Below are 16,500 nucleotides of genomic sequence, written 5' to 3'. Positions count from 1 at the left end.
AAGTCGACTAATTGGTGTGGGGTTTTTTTGTTTTTTGTTTTTTGTGGCTTTCTAGGTTTCTTTCGTGCTTAATGGAATTAATGATATAACCTATATGGACTTCATCACAACCATCCTCACTGCCTTGATTCCTTTCTATACGTTAGCTGGCTGTATAAGAATATTTGCACAGGTGCGTGTGGAACATAACAAACTCCAGCCATAATAAACTTTTTTAGTTTTAATTTGAAAAAGTTGAAACCAAACCTAAAAAAACCCCAAGGAGGTCGGATGAGTTGTTTGTAGCACACTGCCAAGTGCAGTCTTGCTAAATATGTACCATGACCTGATACCTTGGGTTAAAATTTCACACCAGTGTCATGATTCCTACCAATAATAGTTACCAAAATTCCCAACTCTACTGCATGATGAAATGCCACTTTGCATCTACAGAAAACTACCCGCATGACGAAATATTGATCCAAACAGCATATAATGGATGCAGCACTGCAGCTATTCACTGGGAAGATGGAACCAAATATGCAGGCCAAATCCTACGCCGTGCTAAGCATCTTTAATTCCCCTGGACTGCAGTGGGAATTTGCAGGTGCTCAGCCTGTCTTTGGAATTGGCTCTGTGGTGGTATTTTGTATCTATGAGCACTCTCCCCAAATGTAAGCCCTATGCCAATGACTGTAGTGGACTGGTGAAGGTCTGGTGCAGAGGAAACAAGGAGATAAAGGCAAGGAGGCAGCTGGCTAAGTAGCTGCACAGGTTGTTTTCCAAGGGGTCAATATGGAAGTAGAGTATGTGAGGGACTGTAATGAAAGGAAGGAGAGAGACAGAAATCAATGTGGAAGAGGAAGGTGGATGGGGAGGAGTCAGGGAGGCAGTAGGTCACATCTGCCTGGAGAAGAATGAGGCAGGAGGAGAAGTGAGATTGGAGAAGGGTTGAAAATGGCAGGAGAGGAGAAATCTAGTGGCTCTATGATGGTCCTTTGGAGATGACGCTGGGCAAGGGCTGTGGGAAGAGTGCCACCATCAGAGAGGGCAGCTGCAGACAGAGATGGAGGGAGGTAAAGGGCCTGTTGATGGTGAGCATTCCAGAGAGATGAGGGGAGAGAGGGTAAACTGGGGATGGGGTGAAGTTAGAGGTGAAGAGACTGGCAGAGCAGATGGAGGTGATGGCAGCAAATGGTGGGGATGAAGGGAAAAACAAGGCTTGGGGAAGGGTTGCAGGATGCAAGAAAAAGAAGGCAAAGAAGCAGTGGAAGGTAGGATGAGGGTCTAGTGGGGGTAAGAAAAGGTAGGAGATGGATGTGAGAGGGAGAACATAACAGTGGTGGGAGGAAAACAGGAAGCAAGGGGGTTAAGATGGAAGAGAAGATGGAGGATGTGGTGGAAGTGGGGAGGTTCAGGGATGCATCACCTCGATCTCTCATTGAGTTATAAGACTGAGTCCAATCATGCCAAACCAATGAAGTGCCAAGTAATTGTGCAGCCAAATGATAAACTGTAAAGCCCCTTTGAAACAGAGGTCTAGGAAGGTCCCATACACTCTCTCTAACAATGCCATAAGCATTGCGGTGAGCTAATGTGTGTTTAAACACAGAGGGATACATTCAATCTTATCTTACGTTCAAAGGCTGTAGGTTTTCACTTTTACTCTACACTGGAAAATGTTGCTGTTCCTAATCTATACATTGTTTTATCCTTATGCAGGTGTCATCAGAACATGCATTTTCCCCCTGGGAAGAAGATGAAGAAATGATGCTGAGCAGATTACACTTGCTAGCTAGCCTGGCAGTAAGAACCAATTTCCATTTCTAAGATGATGTGAAGTTTTCCTGTTTTCAACCCCCACCTCTTGCTGAATGGAATTTCGTTGCAGAAAATTTCTCACACTGCTGCTCTGAGATTTTAAAAAAGAAAAGAAAAGATGCTCTGCCCAGTCCTGTGATGTGCTGAGCCCTTTCAACCCCCCGCATTGACTTCAGGGGGAACTGAGAGGGCTTAACATCTCACTGGTAAGGAGGGGCCATCCATTCCAGCTACCTGAGGGGGGATAGTACAAGTGTTACCGTCCTTCACACCATTTTTCGTGTGGGCATGTGAGTACCCTTGTGCATCTGCCACTCTCTGAAGGCTCTCCCCACACTCCTGCATCATAGAATCATAGAAGATTAGGGTTGGAAGAGACCTCAGGAGATCATCTAGTCCAACCCCCTGCTCCAAACAGGGCCAAGACCAAATAAATCATCCCAGCCTGGCCTTAAAAACCTCCAAGGCTGGAGATTCCACCACCTCCCTAGGTAACCCATTCCGGTGCTTCACCACCCTCCTAGTGAAATAGTTTTTCCTAATATCCAACCTAGACCTCTCCCTCACCCTCTACCCCCGCAACTTGAGGCCATTGCTCCTTGTTCTGTCATCTGCCACCACTAAGAACAGCCAAGATCCATTCTCGTTGGAACCCACCTTCAGGTAGTTGAAGGCTGCTGTCAAATCCCACCTCACTCTTCTCTTCTGCAGACTAAACAAGCCCAGTTCCCTCAGCTTCTCCTCGTAAGTCATGTGCCCTAGCCCCCTGATCATTTTCGTTGCCCTCCGCTGGACTCTCTCCAATTTGTCCACATCCTTTCTGTAGTGGGGAGCCCAAAACTGGACGCAGTACTATGTGGCCTCACCAGTGCCAAATAGAGGGGAATAATCACTTCCCTCGATGCAGCCCAATATGCTGTTAGCCTTCTTGGCAACAAGGGCACACTGCTGACTCATATCCAGCTTCTCATCAACTGTAATCCCCAGGTCCTTTTCTGCAGAACTGCTGCTTAGCCAGTCAGTCTCCAGCCTGTAGCGTTGCATGGGATTCTTCCATCCTAAGTGCAGGACTCTGCACTTGTCCTTGTTGAACCTCATCAGATTTCTTTTGGCCCAATCCTCCAATTTGTCCAGGTCATTCTGGACTCTATCCCTACCCTCCAGCATATCTACCTCCATCCCCAGTTTAGTGTCATCTGCGAACTTGCTGAGGGTGCAATCCATCCCATCATCCAGATCATTAATAAAGATGTTGAACAAAAAACATAGCATCCTCCTCCTTCCTTCTTCCCACCACTATCTCCATTTCCCTATCCTTGCTACCTTGGTAGAACTGATTTTACCTCCCAAGTGAGTGCCTTAACCACTGAGCTATAATCCATCCTCGCTTTCTCTGGCAAGACAACAGAATCAATGTCAGAGCCAGTATTAGATCTGGGTTGTTCCTGCTCTGTCTCGTGTTCTGATCGCTAGGCCATGCCTCTGTCTTTTTTTGCACTCCGTTTATCTTCACACAGGATGCTAAAATCTGAAATTTTAAAGAAGTATTTGGGTGAAATCCCTGGCTCCACTGAAGTAAATCAGAGTTTCGCCATTGACATCAATGGATTCAGGCATTTCATCCATTGTCTTTTGCTTGTTTTCCAGCCGTACCTGCACTGTATTATTTTGATTTTCATTCTGCGATGTCTGGAGTGGAAATATGGAAGAAAAACTATGAGAGAGGATCCAATCTTCAGGTCTGTGCAAAACAGAATCTATACAAATTGAATTGAGCTTCAGGCTGAATAGATCAGGTGTTCATGACACAGGAGTTACATGTGGAAATCTGCCTCTGTATCATATGCTTCAAGGACACTGAGTTTGGTTTCTTTTCTCTGTAGAATTTCTCCAAGGAAAGAGATCTTCCGCCAAAACCCTGAAGAGTCTGAAGAGGAAGATGAAGATGTTCAAGCTGAAAGAATGAAAGCCGGGAGCGTGATGACCTGTCAGAACCAGGAAGAGGTAAAAATGAATAAGGAGAATGTGCATCCAACATGAAATCATAGAAGCATCGAAATGTAGGACTGGTAGGGACCTCAATAGGTCATCTAGTCCAGTCCCCAGTGCCTAAGGCAGGACTGTGTAATAACAGGTGTTTGTCTAACCTATTCTTTAAAACCTCCAATGACAGAGATTCCACGGCCTCCCTAGGCAGTTTGTTCCAGTGCTTAACTACCCTGATATGTAGGAAGTTTTTCCTAATGTCCAACCTAAATAATGACAATACATTAGTTGGGTAGAGGCATACTGCACATCTCCCCACATTAGCCTGCCAATTTCTATCAAACCTGACCTATGGAATGAGATGGGGGTTTAATCTCTGGCACTCCTCCATCTCTCTATTAAGATTGCCAATATTAAAGCAAATAGTAATGATTGGCTTTGTGATATAGACACCTGAATACTGGGGGCCACAATCTGATTTCATTTATGCTGGTGGCTCTTTTCAATTTTGCAGACTTCTGTAATAAAACATTTGCTGATGTCGCTGTAACTACAGCATAATGCATAGCAATTAGCCTGACTTTAAATCTGATTAATCTTCACCAGGCCTTCATTCTGATCCACCAAAGGCACAGTGCAGTTAAATGCTAGCTCTTTATATATTTCATTTTGCAGTAAAATCATCCATTTCTGCTTTGTGCTTATGCTATGCTAGTCTTCCTTGTCTTCCCCCTAGAGCCAGAGCACAAGGGAGCTGCTTAATCTTACTCAAGACTTTTTACGCAAAGATACCTCCTGGTCATGGGGAAAAACACAAGCTAAAGAGAGTTTCTCACGTATTAGCTATTTTCCTCTGGCTGACGTCACTGGCAGGGAGAAGAGATGGTGGCTCCATCCCACTGCCAGATCGAAAGAGCAGGTCAGCCTGTGAATTGGCAGAGCCCGGGCAGTGCCTCAAGCTGCCTCTCGACACTGGAAAACACTTACCAGGCTCTCAGTGTCACAAGCAGAGCTAGTCAGGAAATGGGATTATTTGCGGATTTTTTTGGTCAAACAACAGTTTTCATCCAAAAACCAAAAATTGTTTGGTTTCCAGTTTTCCAATGAAAAAGTGAAAATATTCAAGGAAATCAGACACTTTCTATGAAAGTTTTAATTAATTGGAAAGCCCAATTTGCCATCAAAAAGAAGTTTAGATGGAAAATTTTCAACCAGCCATAGTCACAAGCAGCGCTGTCTGGAAAGAGGGATCCCTTCCCAAGAAAAAAATTGCATTTCTGCCAGAAAATCATTCCAGCAGAAAATTCCCAAATGGCTGAAGTCACAAGTGATGTCCATAAGTGATTTTTCAGTAACAAGGCCACCAACCACAGAAGCCTCAGAAACACCCAACTTTTTCTTACCATGTGCATTTTCAGAGCTGGGTGTTGAGCAATAGATAGCTGGTTCTCAAATTGTGCTTAATAAATCCACAAGTCTGCAAAGATAATAATAATCAACTGTACATTTTAAAATGTCAGCAGAGGAAGGAAATGAGGAGGGTTTGTGATATCAAATGAATTCTAAGGAACAGTTTTCTTGATCATCTTTCATTCAGTTCTCAGCTTGGGCCATATCTGCTACATCCATATTTTTTATCAAAGTGATGGTGGTTTGCTTTTGTTCCATAGCGACCAATCCTTACCGTCAACAGTCTACGCAAGGAATACAAAGACAAGAAGGTCAGCTCCATTTTTAAGAAAAGGAAGAAAGTTGCCGCAAGAAATGTCTCCTTTTGCGTTCAAAAAGGTCAGAACAAACAAGTATATTACTAGAGGTTTGAAAAACAATGTTCTGCATTTTGTTTAATAGAATATTTAGAGCTTGGGAAAGTTACTGGATTAACATCACTGGAGTCTTCTATTTATCAGAGGTACCAAGCATGACAAATCAAGAAATTTTGGGTAGAGGCTTCTTGCAAGTGTCCTCACGTTACCTGGCTAATTTTTCTCAAACCTAATCTATGGAATTAGATGGGTGTGTAATCTCTGGCCTTTCTCTCCATCTCTCTGTTAAGATTGCCAATATTTATGTAAATAGTAATGGCTGATTTTGTGATATAGACACCTCAATACTGGAGGCCATATTCTGATTTCATTTGTGCTGGTGAATCTTTTAAATTTTGTAGACTTCTCCAGACTACTACTAACCGAGGTGGAATTTAAATCAGTGACCCAGGAATGCTTCTCTATCTCATCACCCGTTCAGAGATTTGAGTACATATTTGTATCACCAGCACAAATGGCAGACCATCAAGTGTATCAGTTTCAGGAAACATAAAAGCCTTCTGCACTGTATTCCAAAACATTTGCATGAGACACTAGTCCTGTAGAGAAAAACAGCTGCAATTCTTTGCAAAAATGTCAGATTTCCCTGGTTCTATTCCCTCTCTCTTGTAGTGATGCACAGTTGCTAGCAGTTCCAGTAGATGGTACTCATCTGTCCATTTTATTCTAGGTGAGGTTTTCGGGCTACTTGGACCCAATGGGGCTGGCAAAAGCACAACTCTAAAGGTGATCATTGGAGACACGTCCCTAACTGCTGGACAGGTAGGAGAAACCGGGGAAAGAGGAGAAGGAGCATTGTCTATTCTGAATGCTAACTGAAAGCTGAAAACTCCAGGATTATATCCCGGTCCTATTGAAATCAATGGGAGGATATCTATTGACTTCAATGGGTATATCTGCACTGCATCTAGAAGCGAGCCTCCCAGCCCACGCCCACAAACTCATGCTCGCGGGACTCAAGCTAGAGCACTAAAAGAAGCCGGGAGGTTGCCCGAGTTCCAGCCTGAGTCGCAACATCAAAATGACATCTACACGGCTATTGTTAAATTGGGAAGCTCGCTCCCAGATGCTAGGTACACATACCCAACTGGGCTAGGATCTCACCCTAAGAGTTCAAAACTTACAATAAACTACAATACGTTTCCAATAATGACATCAAAGTCGTGCAGCCTTAGTTTCCAAACATTGTCTTACACAGAGGGAAAAGCTTGACTTGTTGGATTTGGGTGCTGCAGCCTAATTGCTACAGTTCTGAGATGTGTTCATTCGTGTTTAATCATTTTTGTTGCTCTTCTCTGGACTTTCTCCAATTTGTCCACCTCTTGGACCTGCTAATACAGTACAATCTGATCAACAATCTAACACTGTTGCAAAAAAAGCAAATATCTTTCAGGGATGTATTAACAAGAATGTTGTAAGCAAGACATGAGAAGTAATTTTTCAGCTCTACTCTGTGCTGGTTAGGCCTCAATTGGAGTATTGTGTCCAGTTCTGGGCACCACATTTCAGGAAAGATGTGGACAAATTGGAGAAAGTCCAGAGAAGACCAACAAAAATGATTAAAGGTCTAGAAAACATGACCTATGAAGGACAATTGAAAATTTGGGTTCATTTAATCTGGAGAAGAGAAGATTGAGGAGAGACATAACAGTTTAAGTACATAAAAGGTTGTTACAAGGAGGAGGGAGAAAATTTGTTCTCCTTAACCTCTGAGGACAGGACAAGAAGCAATGGGCTAAAATTGCAACAAGGGAGGTTTAGGTTGGACATTAGGAAAAACTTCCTAACTGTCAGGGTGGTTAAGCATCATTGGAGATTTTTAAGAGCAGGTTGGACAAACACCTGTCAGGGATGGTCTAGATAATATTTAATACTGCCATGAGTGCAGGGAGCTGGATTAGATGACCTCTCGAGGTCCCTTTCATGAACATTGTAAATAATTCCTTCCTATTAGCTTACACCTAATCTTATAGCCCCATTCCTTTCACTCCTTCCCCACAGCATTACAAAAAGGAGACTGCATTTTACCTGTTTTCCCTGTCTCCCTTCCCCTGTTTGTGACTGTGCTGAAGTAGTGGGGGCATATCAGAGCTGAAACCTGCAGAGCCCTCAGCTGGGCCCTTGGTGAGGTCTGCAGATTCCATTATGAAGAAGAGTTTGTAAACTGTGTGAAGAAACACTGGTATCTCTGAGCCCAGAATAAACTGATTGTTTGTTCAGGTGGTGATGAAGGGGGCAGATGCAGCTGCTTCTCAGCCAGAAGAGGACACAACCGACTTTCTAGGGTACTGCCCTCAGGAGAACCCTCTCTGGCCAAATCTTACTGTTCAGGAACATCTGGAGGTTTATGCTGCTGTGAAAGGGATGAGGAAAGAAGATGCTGCTGTTACTATCAAACGGTACAGAAATAAAATGATTCCAGCCTCCATGGGGGTGTGGAGGGATGCACATTGTGTTTAATCACCTTTAGCGACCTCTGCACCCATGTTGTCCAAAGCTGTTTCTGGTCCAGCTTCTTTCACATTTGTGTATCTATGAAATAGCAGAAAATGTGGAGCTCTTTCCCTCCTTGCTCAGGTTAAATGAGATGAGAGCAGGGAACGTTTAAAAAATCCCTGTAAGGCATTTCATTGGGCACATAGGGCCCAGCTGTGAAAGCTGGAGTTTGCCTGGTCACTTGACTTTTGGCCACTGGAATGGGAACGACTAGTGTGGAAAATGGCAAAAATATGTTTGTACTTAGCAAAAAACGGAGAGGTTTTCTAATGACTATACAGGAAAATAGGAATTTCAGGGGGTTTCACATTTTAGGATGTTAAGGTTTGGAAATTTCATAGTGAAAAATCGGAAAGGTGGTTGTTTTTGTTTGTAACTAGTATCAGTTTGTTGTTGTTATAAGTTGTTATTATTTGTACTGTAGGAGGGTCCAGGAGCCCCAGGACCAGGGCTTGCTAGTGTTCTAGGGTACACACAGCATGTATTTTAATTTCCAAGACACACCCAGCATCTGTGACAAATAGGGGACACAGGAGGAAGGATAGCTGGGTGGATGGTTTTGAGCCAATTACATTTTAATAAATAAACATGCTAAAAAGTAAATAAGAGAAGCCATTTATTATCAGCTGACAATTTCACACAAGCATCATGGCTGAGGTCTCAGGAAGGGATTTGAAGGAGGACCGATGGCTTTTACTGACTAGTCTGGAGGGTTGAGGGGAGGAGTTCCATACATAGAGAGCTTTGTAGAAAGGCACGTGTGAGAGAAGTGGCTAAATGGGTGACTAAGAATGGCATTGTTGCTGGATAAGATTGGGCAGGGAGCGGGAGGATGGAGTGATGCTTTGTGAGATCACAAGGGTGGCTGTAGAAATGATGATGATATAACAGACAGAGAGGTTCAAGGCCAAGAAGGAGCAGGTCTCCCCTCAAGTGGCTCTGTAGGGAGAGAGATGACTGATCGGTTCATTTCACTTTTTCTCCCCACCAGGGTAGTGAATGCTCTGAAACTTCAGGAGCATCTTCAAAAACCAGCCAAGAAACTACCGGCAGGAATAAGCAGAAAGGTATTGATTTAGTTCTCTCCTGTGTTGTATGTTCTAAAACCCATCACTTCTTAATTAGAGTTTCTACCTGGACCCTCCCTGAAGGGTTCAGAAGGAAGAATTCAAGTTGTCTTTTCAGGAAGTTTGGGGATCTTTTTCCTTGCAAATGCTTTTGGCTTTGTGGGTATTAAGCCAGTGCTATTGGGTGCTGTCTAGAGTACACAAAAGGCAAATATTTTGCACTTTCTGTAAGTAGAGTTGCCATCTCAGAGGTACAAAAAACTGTGGCATCTGGAATGATCCTGAGCCTATAAAACGGGACAGCTGGTGGTGTGTACAGATTTCCCAGCACAGCTATCTCAAAAAAGGGACGATCCTGGGAAAACCTGGACAGGTAGCAAACCTATCTATAAGGCAGGGATAAATCAACCCTGAAAAGGATGGCTCAGTAGTGTCTAGAGAAGGGGGTGAACCATTCCAGGAAGATCCCTCTCAATCATTCTTTATTTTGGAATGGCAAGTGAAAAGGACCGAGCTGCCTCCAGTTGTATTTGTGTGCATTGCTCTATAGTTGGTGCATCCCTGCTCTGGATTCCTAATTAAAGATGGACCTGAACCTAAAACTCTGGATCCGAACTTCTCTAGAGTTCAGGGGTGTTTGAGGTTGAGGTTTTGGGTCAGCCCAGTAGAGAGAGAGAGGGATCATTCATGCAGTTCGGATCTGGAGCTGAAGTTCTCCAAAGACCAGGGGTATGAAGAGGAGTGAATTCACAATGATCTCTGGAGCATCTTGGAAAAGGAGAAAGAAATGTTACATATTGTTTCTTTAGCGGATTGTGAGTCACTGTGCAGTGTCAGAATCACTGGAGAAGCCTGAGTAGATGGTGAAGATGTCATGGGTGACATGCCTGACCTGCCCATTCCCTGCAAATTCAGTCAAAGCTTGTCGTCTTCATACCAGTTACACTCACCATGTGTTGACAGTCCCTCAAAGTGTATGGCACATTATACAAAAGGGGCTGCCCCCACTAAACCACCTGAGCCGTTCTAGCTATGACCGTGCTGAGTGAAAGGCAGTTACTACCAATGAGACCAGTTTAAGCTGCGAAGGTAAAAGCCACTGACTTTGTGGTCTCCCCCATCAGGTGTGTTTTGCACTGAGCATGCTGGGCAAGCCAACGCTGATGCTTTTGGACGAACTGTCAACTGGAATGGACCCCATGGGGCAACATCATGTGTGGTGAGTGCAGCTAACTGTCCGGAAGGCAGCATGGAAACCTGCTGTTCGAGTGCTCCTTGGGCTTGTTAGAGAGACAAGGTGGGGGAGGTAATATCTTTGATTGGGCCAGCTGCTGTTGGTGAGAGGGAAGAGCTTTTGAGGCTCCGGGAAGGAGAAGACCCCATGGAGGTTCCCAGCACAGCAGAGGAGTGGACCGCCTACTACACTCGTTACAGGGTGCTGCCTGCGCAGCAAGCAGCATGTAGTTTTGGGGGGCATGTTGGATGTGTTATGTGCCCTGGGAGGATTTGGTGCAGGGCAACCTTTGTATTCCCAGCAGTCAGGTTTTGCAGTGCTGCCTGACCTCTTAGTGAGCCATGCAAGTGAGCGAAAGTCTTCTGACAGAATCCAACCCTGTGGAAGCAGGAGAGATGGTCTGAATTTTCAGTCCATACTTAGTTACTCCTAGATCCCTCTCTCTGATTCACACTCATAAAATAGTCTGAAGTCCAAAGGGCCCTTGCTTTCAGAACAAATCATAGGGACCTTTTGGTTGTTGTTTGAATCCGTGCACTGTAGCAGATCATTACTTGTAGGGGGATGAGCAAACCCAACAAGGGGCACTTCAATTCTAAAGGTTTGGGTTCCTTGTTAGTGTGACCTCCTACCCTTCCCCAACCTGGACTCCCACCTGATTTACCTGTGATCACTCTGAAAATATCAGTGATCATTTTCTAAGCACAAAATAGACCAGACCAGCCTCAGTCTCTTTGCTTTCTCAGCTACCCTCAAGCTGCAATTATGTTTCTAACCTTCCTTCTCTTCTTTGACTGTGTTCTTCCTCCTCACTCCCCGCCAGTCTTTCCTCTCTGCCAGTCATCCCTAGCTCTCCACCCCAATGGCCTTGAACGTTGAAGGTTCAGTGATCATGCAAGTTCTGCTATTTTGATTACCTTATTAGTTTCTCCTTCAGTTGTAGGAGGAAAGTTACATGTCTTTGCCTTTTCTGGAAGTCAGAGCAGCAGTGCAAGAAAATACTCACAGGAGTTGTACGTTGCAAATCAAATGTATTTTTTTGGTTGCAGGACAGCTGTTCGTGCTGCATTGAAAAATAAGAAACAAGGAGTCATCTTGACAACCCATTACATGAAGGAGGCTGAGGCACTGTGTGACCGAGTGGCCATCATGGTGTCTGGGAAGCTCCAGTAAGCAGCAGCCGATACGTCAGAGGACTATAAGTGTCAAAAATTAATACAGCTTTGGATAAATACAGGGACCAACATTAAATATAGATTGGCAAAATTCAGTCGCAAAGCCATTGTTAAGTACTTGCACATTGCCAGTTTATTTTGCCAAGAGATACTGCTCCTTCCAAGGAATACTGTTGCTTGAACACAAAGTAAATGTCCTGCCTTGGAAGATGGATAGACTTAGGAAGAATCTGAGCTAATATCAATCCTTCCCCTAGAGAGCTAATAGAAAAACTAATGAATTCAACCACTTTCTTCACATCGTGTGGTTGCAATTACTAAAAGAGAGTCATGAGAACCACTGATGAGTGATCCACTTTGTGCTTCTCTCCTCTGCAGCTGTATTGGCTCCATTCAGTACCTGAAAAGCAAGTTTGGCAAAGGTTACTTGCTGGAAATTAAAGTGAAGGACCCAGAACAAGTTGATCTCATCCATGCAGAGATTACACGAATCTTCCCACTTGCAGCACGTCAGGAACGGTAACTTAAAAGAATGCCGGAGCCTTATTGACAATGCAAATGCTTCTGTGCTGCAGGGGTTACTTAGTGGGCTTGGATGCTATTTGAATTTGGATGTAATCGTCACAACAGTGGGCTAACTTAGAGATCTGAGTTTGTGTGTGAGGTGTATGAATCTCAGCATCCACAAAGCCAGGGGATGATAGGCTGGAGAGGGTAGGACACCAGCCGAGCCCATCTACAATACCTCCTGCTCACCAGTCCAGAATATGGCTTTGAAGAGTGGCAATTGGTTACAGCAATAGGCCCAGGAAGATTATTAAAAAGGATGAGTATTAATTATCATCAGGGCCAGAGGAAACAGTAATGAAGTTAGTATGTCCAATTCAGTATGCACACCTTATGATGGAACATACGCCTTGGGTCACTGATGGAGGGAGAGGGAATATTATACTGAAAGCTGGACAACACATGAACTTTCAAAAGAAGATTGTTAACGTTTTGAAAAGGGACATTTAGAAATTGTTCTACAAACAATTTTGATCAGTTTGATTAGGAATATTTTCCAGGCTGATGTCCATTATTTTAACTTATTTCTAAATATCCCATTTGGGGGTTGGACATTCCATACTAGTAAAATAAAAAAGATGAACTTTCCAGGGAACCAACCTTCTTTCTCTTAGTGGGATCCTTTTAAAATCATTCATCATTTAGAGTCTTCCTCTGTGACTCCAATGCAAAAGTAACCTGGCTTCCTAATATTTCTCTTCTGAATCCACTGATATTAATTTGAATAAGGATACAAGTTCCATGACAAAGTAATTTTACCATGAGTGGACATGTGCTTTCAATACTCCCGCTTCTCTTGTATGCATAACCACCGACAAATTATTTGCATTATGTTGCGTTAACATCCTAATGTATTAGGTGCTATATTGCAATATGCAGTCCCAACTCCAGAGAGCTAACCGTCTGAATGGCAAAAGCAGATGAAGGGTAAAGGAAAGGGATATGCCATACAAGCTGAATAGGAAGGCTGATGACTGCTATGTGTGTTCACAAGAGAGAACCCCATTTCCCATAGTTATATATTTTAAGATCAGAAAGAACCATTATGATCATCTAGAGCGGAATCCTGGATCCTTTGAAGTCATTAGCAAAACGCCCATTGACTTAGTACTTGTCTACACTACCGCATGGGGTTGATCTAAAATACGCAACTTCAGCTACATACTTAGATCTACTTATCGCGGTGTCTTGACTGAGGTAAGTCGACAGCTGATGCTGTCCTGTCGACTCTGCTTGTGCTTCTTGTTCTGGTGGAGTACTGGAGTCGACGGGAGAGCGCTCAGCGGTCAATTTATCGCATCTATACTAGATGCGATAAATCAACCCCCGCTGGATCAATCGCTGGCCACCGATCTGGCGGCTAGTGTTGACAAGCCCTTAGTCTGATCTCCTGCATAACACAGGAAATAGAATTCCAACCACTGATTCCTACATCAATCTTGTAACTTCTGGCTGAGCTAGAGCATAACTTTTAGAAAAACATCCAGTCTTGATTTAACGATTTCAAGAGAGGACGAATCCATGGCATCACTAGGTAAGTTTTTTCCAGTGGTTAATTACCCTCTTCACCACAAGTATGCACCTTATTTCTACTTTGAATGTGTCTAGCTTCACCTTTCAGCCACCGGAATGTGTTATTATAGGTGCTGGAACTAGGGGTGCCGGGGATGCTGCCGCACACCCTGGCTTGAAGTGGTTTCTGTTATATACAGGGTTCACAGTTTGATTCAATGACTGTCAGCACCCTCACTATACGTATTGTTCTAGCACCACTATTATGCTTTTGTCTGCTAGATTAAAGAGCTGTTTGCCACCCGAAATCTTCTCTCTGTGCATGTACATATAGACTGTGATCCAATCATTGCTTAAACATTCTGGTCACCTTCTACACGTTTCTTCTCTCAGGTATTCCTCTTTGATGGTCTATAAGATACCAATGGAAAATGTACAGTCTCTGTCCCAGGCTTTTTTCAATTTGGAGGCAGGTAAGAGGGGTGTTGTCAAATGTTGGAATCTCTGTAATACAACCGCATTTTAATCTATATATTTTTCTGTCAAAAAAGCTTGGGCCAGATCCTCTGTGGGTGTAAATAGGCCTAGCTGCATGAAAGTCTATGGGGCTAAGGCACTTTATACTGAGCTGAGGTTCTGGCCCTGTTGATGCTCTAAAATGTCATGACTGGCCAAAAAGGGAAGCAGCTGTCCCCATCCATTGTTCCATACAGCCAGAGATGGTGTCTCTGCAACGCGGGTGTCTTCAGGCTATTGGGAGCACTTCCAGACAGTTGCTTGCACAGAGGTGTTCTCTGCACCTCTCTAGGGTTAGGCCTGAGGAGAACTAAACAAAAAGGACTCACCACACTTGAAGAATCATTGTTTAAAATCATTAAATATGTTTGGGGGAGATTTCTAATGTGTGTTCATTTCTGTCCAGCTAAACGTACCTTCGACCTGGAGGAATACAGCCTTTCCCAGTCCACTTTGGAACAGGTACAGTGTGCTGTTTGTAATATTTCACAGACAGTAGCAAGAAAATACAATGTGTAAAAATGAACATATTTAACCTGGTAACTAGCATATTCTAAAGAATGTCAGCGTGGGGATCAGTCCAAGTAATAATGATCCCTAGAGCTGACACTGCACTTTTCATCAGGACATTCCAAGGTGTTTTACAGAGCAGGCCAGCATCATTATTCTCAATTTACAGTTGGGGAAACTGAGGCACAGAGCAATGAGATGATTTGCCCAAGGTCACCCAGCAAACCAGTAGCAGGGCCACAAATTGAACCCAGGTCTTTTGAGTCCCCATCCAGTGTCCTGTGCACTAGGAACTCTGCCTCCTAAATGAGTGTTATTAGTAAGTTGTATAAAGGTTGTCATCTCAGCACTGAGGTGTATGCTGTGTACCTGTCAGAAACACAGAACAATAATTATTGCAATGCCTTATGATTTGATATGGAATTTCTATTCAGGTGCAAATGACACCAATGTACAAGCATTCAAAACAGTGGTGATCAGTGAGTTTGCTCAATTGTAACTGATGTTAGAATTTGGTCCTGTGATGGTTTTTCTTCCCCACTTGAAATAATTCTGTTATCCTCTGATAGCTCACATCTTCTTGCGTTAGAGTACAGAAACAATTTCTCGTGCCATGTCTCTCTCTTCATTGCAACATCTTTTTGTGTCAAATCTGCCTTTTGGATTCTTGGATAAATAGATCTCAATCTAAAACAAAATTATTTGAGCACTTTGTTTCCAATTTTGGGAATTAATTAGACCCTTCCTTTAACTTTCACCTTTCAGGTGTTCTTAGAGCTTTCAAGAGAGCAGGAGAAAGAGGATTTTGATATGAATCTGGATAGTACAGCAGAATGGAAACTCCTTCAACAGGATGATCATTAAAGCTCAGTACCACAGTCCTATATCTCTGCTACAAACAATATCTGCATGTACAACTACATACTACGTTATACCCAGTACTAACAATGTATTATGCTAATGTCAAGAGAGGAAAGTTCAGCCAGTCATCATGAAAACTATTTTGTGATTACTTCCCTTTGGCTATGGCCACATTTCCTTTTGGAGCAGAGAAAATGTTCTGAGACATGGGGCTGCATTAGAAAATTGGCCAAGGACCGGAAATGGGGTTGGCCGCCAATAACAGAAGATGAGGGAGCTCACGGGCAAAATCAGTCCAATTTCAATACATCTCTAGTTGTAAATATGATAAAAGCAGAACTGAATCTTAAAAAGCCACCTGCTCAGAAATTTGAACTGATATCACATTTGTGACACAAATCACGCAAAACACATTACAGAGTTTTCAATTAAATACTGGTGGTGAAGTGAGTCTATCGGGGTGGCCAACCTGAGCCTGAGACGGAGCCAGAATTTATCAATGTACATTGCCAAAGAGCCACAGTAATACATCAGCAGCCCCCCATCAGCTCCCCCCACACCGCTCCCAGCACCTCCCACCCACCGGCAGCCCTGCCAATCAGCGCTTCCCCCTCCCTCCCCACACCTCCTGATCAGCTGTTTCATGGCATGCAGGAGGCTCTGGGGGGAAGTGTGCGGGGAGTGAGGGCACGGCAGGCTCAGGGGAGGGGGCGGGAAGGGGTGGAGTGGGGGCAGAGCCAGTGGCAGAACCAGGGGTTGAGCAGTGAGCACCCCCCGGCACATTGGAAAGTTGGCGCCTGTAGTTCCAGCCCCGGAGTCGGTGCCTATCCAAGGAGCCGCATATTAACTTCTGAAGAGCCGCACGTGGCTCCGGAGCCACAGGTTGGCCACCCCTGGATTACATGTATAAACCTGTCATCAGGGATTCATGCATTACAGGGATGAGCAAT

At 43.9% G+C, this 16,500-nt stretch overlaps 1 protein-coding gene across 1 annotated transcript in view; it reads left to right on the top strand.

The window, feature by feature from the left end:
* Positions 1-16,131, top strand: part of LOC123347019 — a 126,424-nt gene extending 110,293 nt beyond the window's left edge. The window contains exons 65-78 of the mRNA XM_044984445.1: positions 56-172; positions 1,702-1,785; positions 3,448-3,539; positions 3,684-3,804; positions 5,457-5,574; positions 6,283-6,374; positions 7,833-8,011; positions 9,100-9,175; positions 10,300-10,394; positions 11,459-11,578; positions 11,963-12,103; positions 14,057-14,136; positions 14,586-14,641; positions 15,455-16,131. Of these exons, the coding sequence (XP_044840380.1) occupies positions 56-172; positions 1,702-1,785; positions 3,448-3,539; positions 3,684-3,804; positions 5,457-5,574; positions 6,283-6,374; positions 7,833-8,011; positions 9,100-9,175; positions 10,300-10,394; positions 11,459-11,578; positions 11,963-12,103; positions 14,057-14,136; positions 14,586-14,641; positions 15,455-15,553 (1,470 nt within the window). The 3' untranslated portion in view covers positions 15,554-16,131. The remainder of the gene's footprint in view (positions 1-55; positions 173-1,701; positions 1,786-3,447; positions 3,540-3,683; positions 3,805-5,456; positions 5,575-6,282; positions 6,375-7,832; positions 8,012-9,099; positions 9,176-10,299; positions 10,395-11,458; positions 11,579-11,962; positions 12,104-14,056; positions 14,137-14,585; positions 14,642-15,454) is intronic.
* The last annotated feature ends 369 nt before the right edge of the window (positions 16,132-16,500 follow it).

This window comes from Mauremys mutica, chromosome 12, assembly GCF_020497125.1.
Source record: "Mauremys mutica isolate MM-2020 ecotype Southern chromosome 12, ASM2049712v1, whole genome shotgun sequence".
NCBI classification, from domain to species: domain Eukaryota; kingdom Metazoa; phylum Chordata; order Testudines; family Geoemydidae; genus Mauremys; species Mauremys mutica.
Note: the sequence above shows the minus strand (reverse complement) of the source record. Positions and strands in the feature narration are given on the sequence as shown.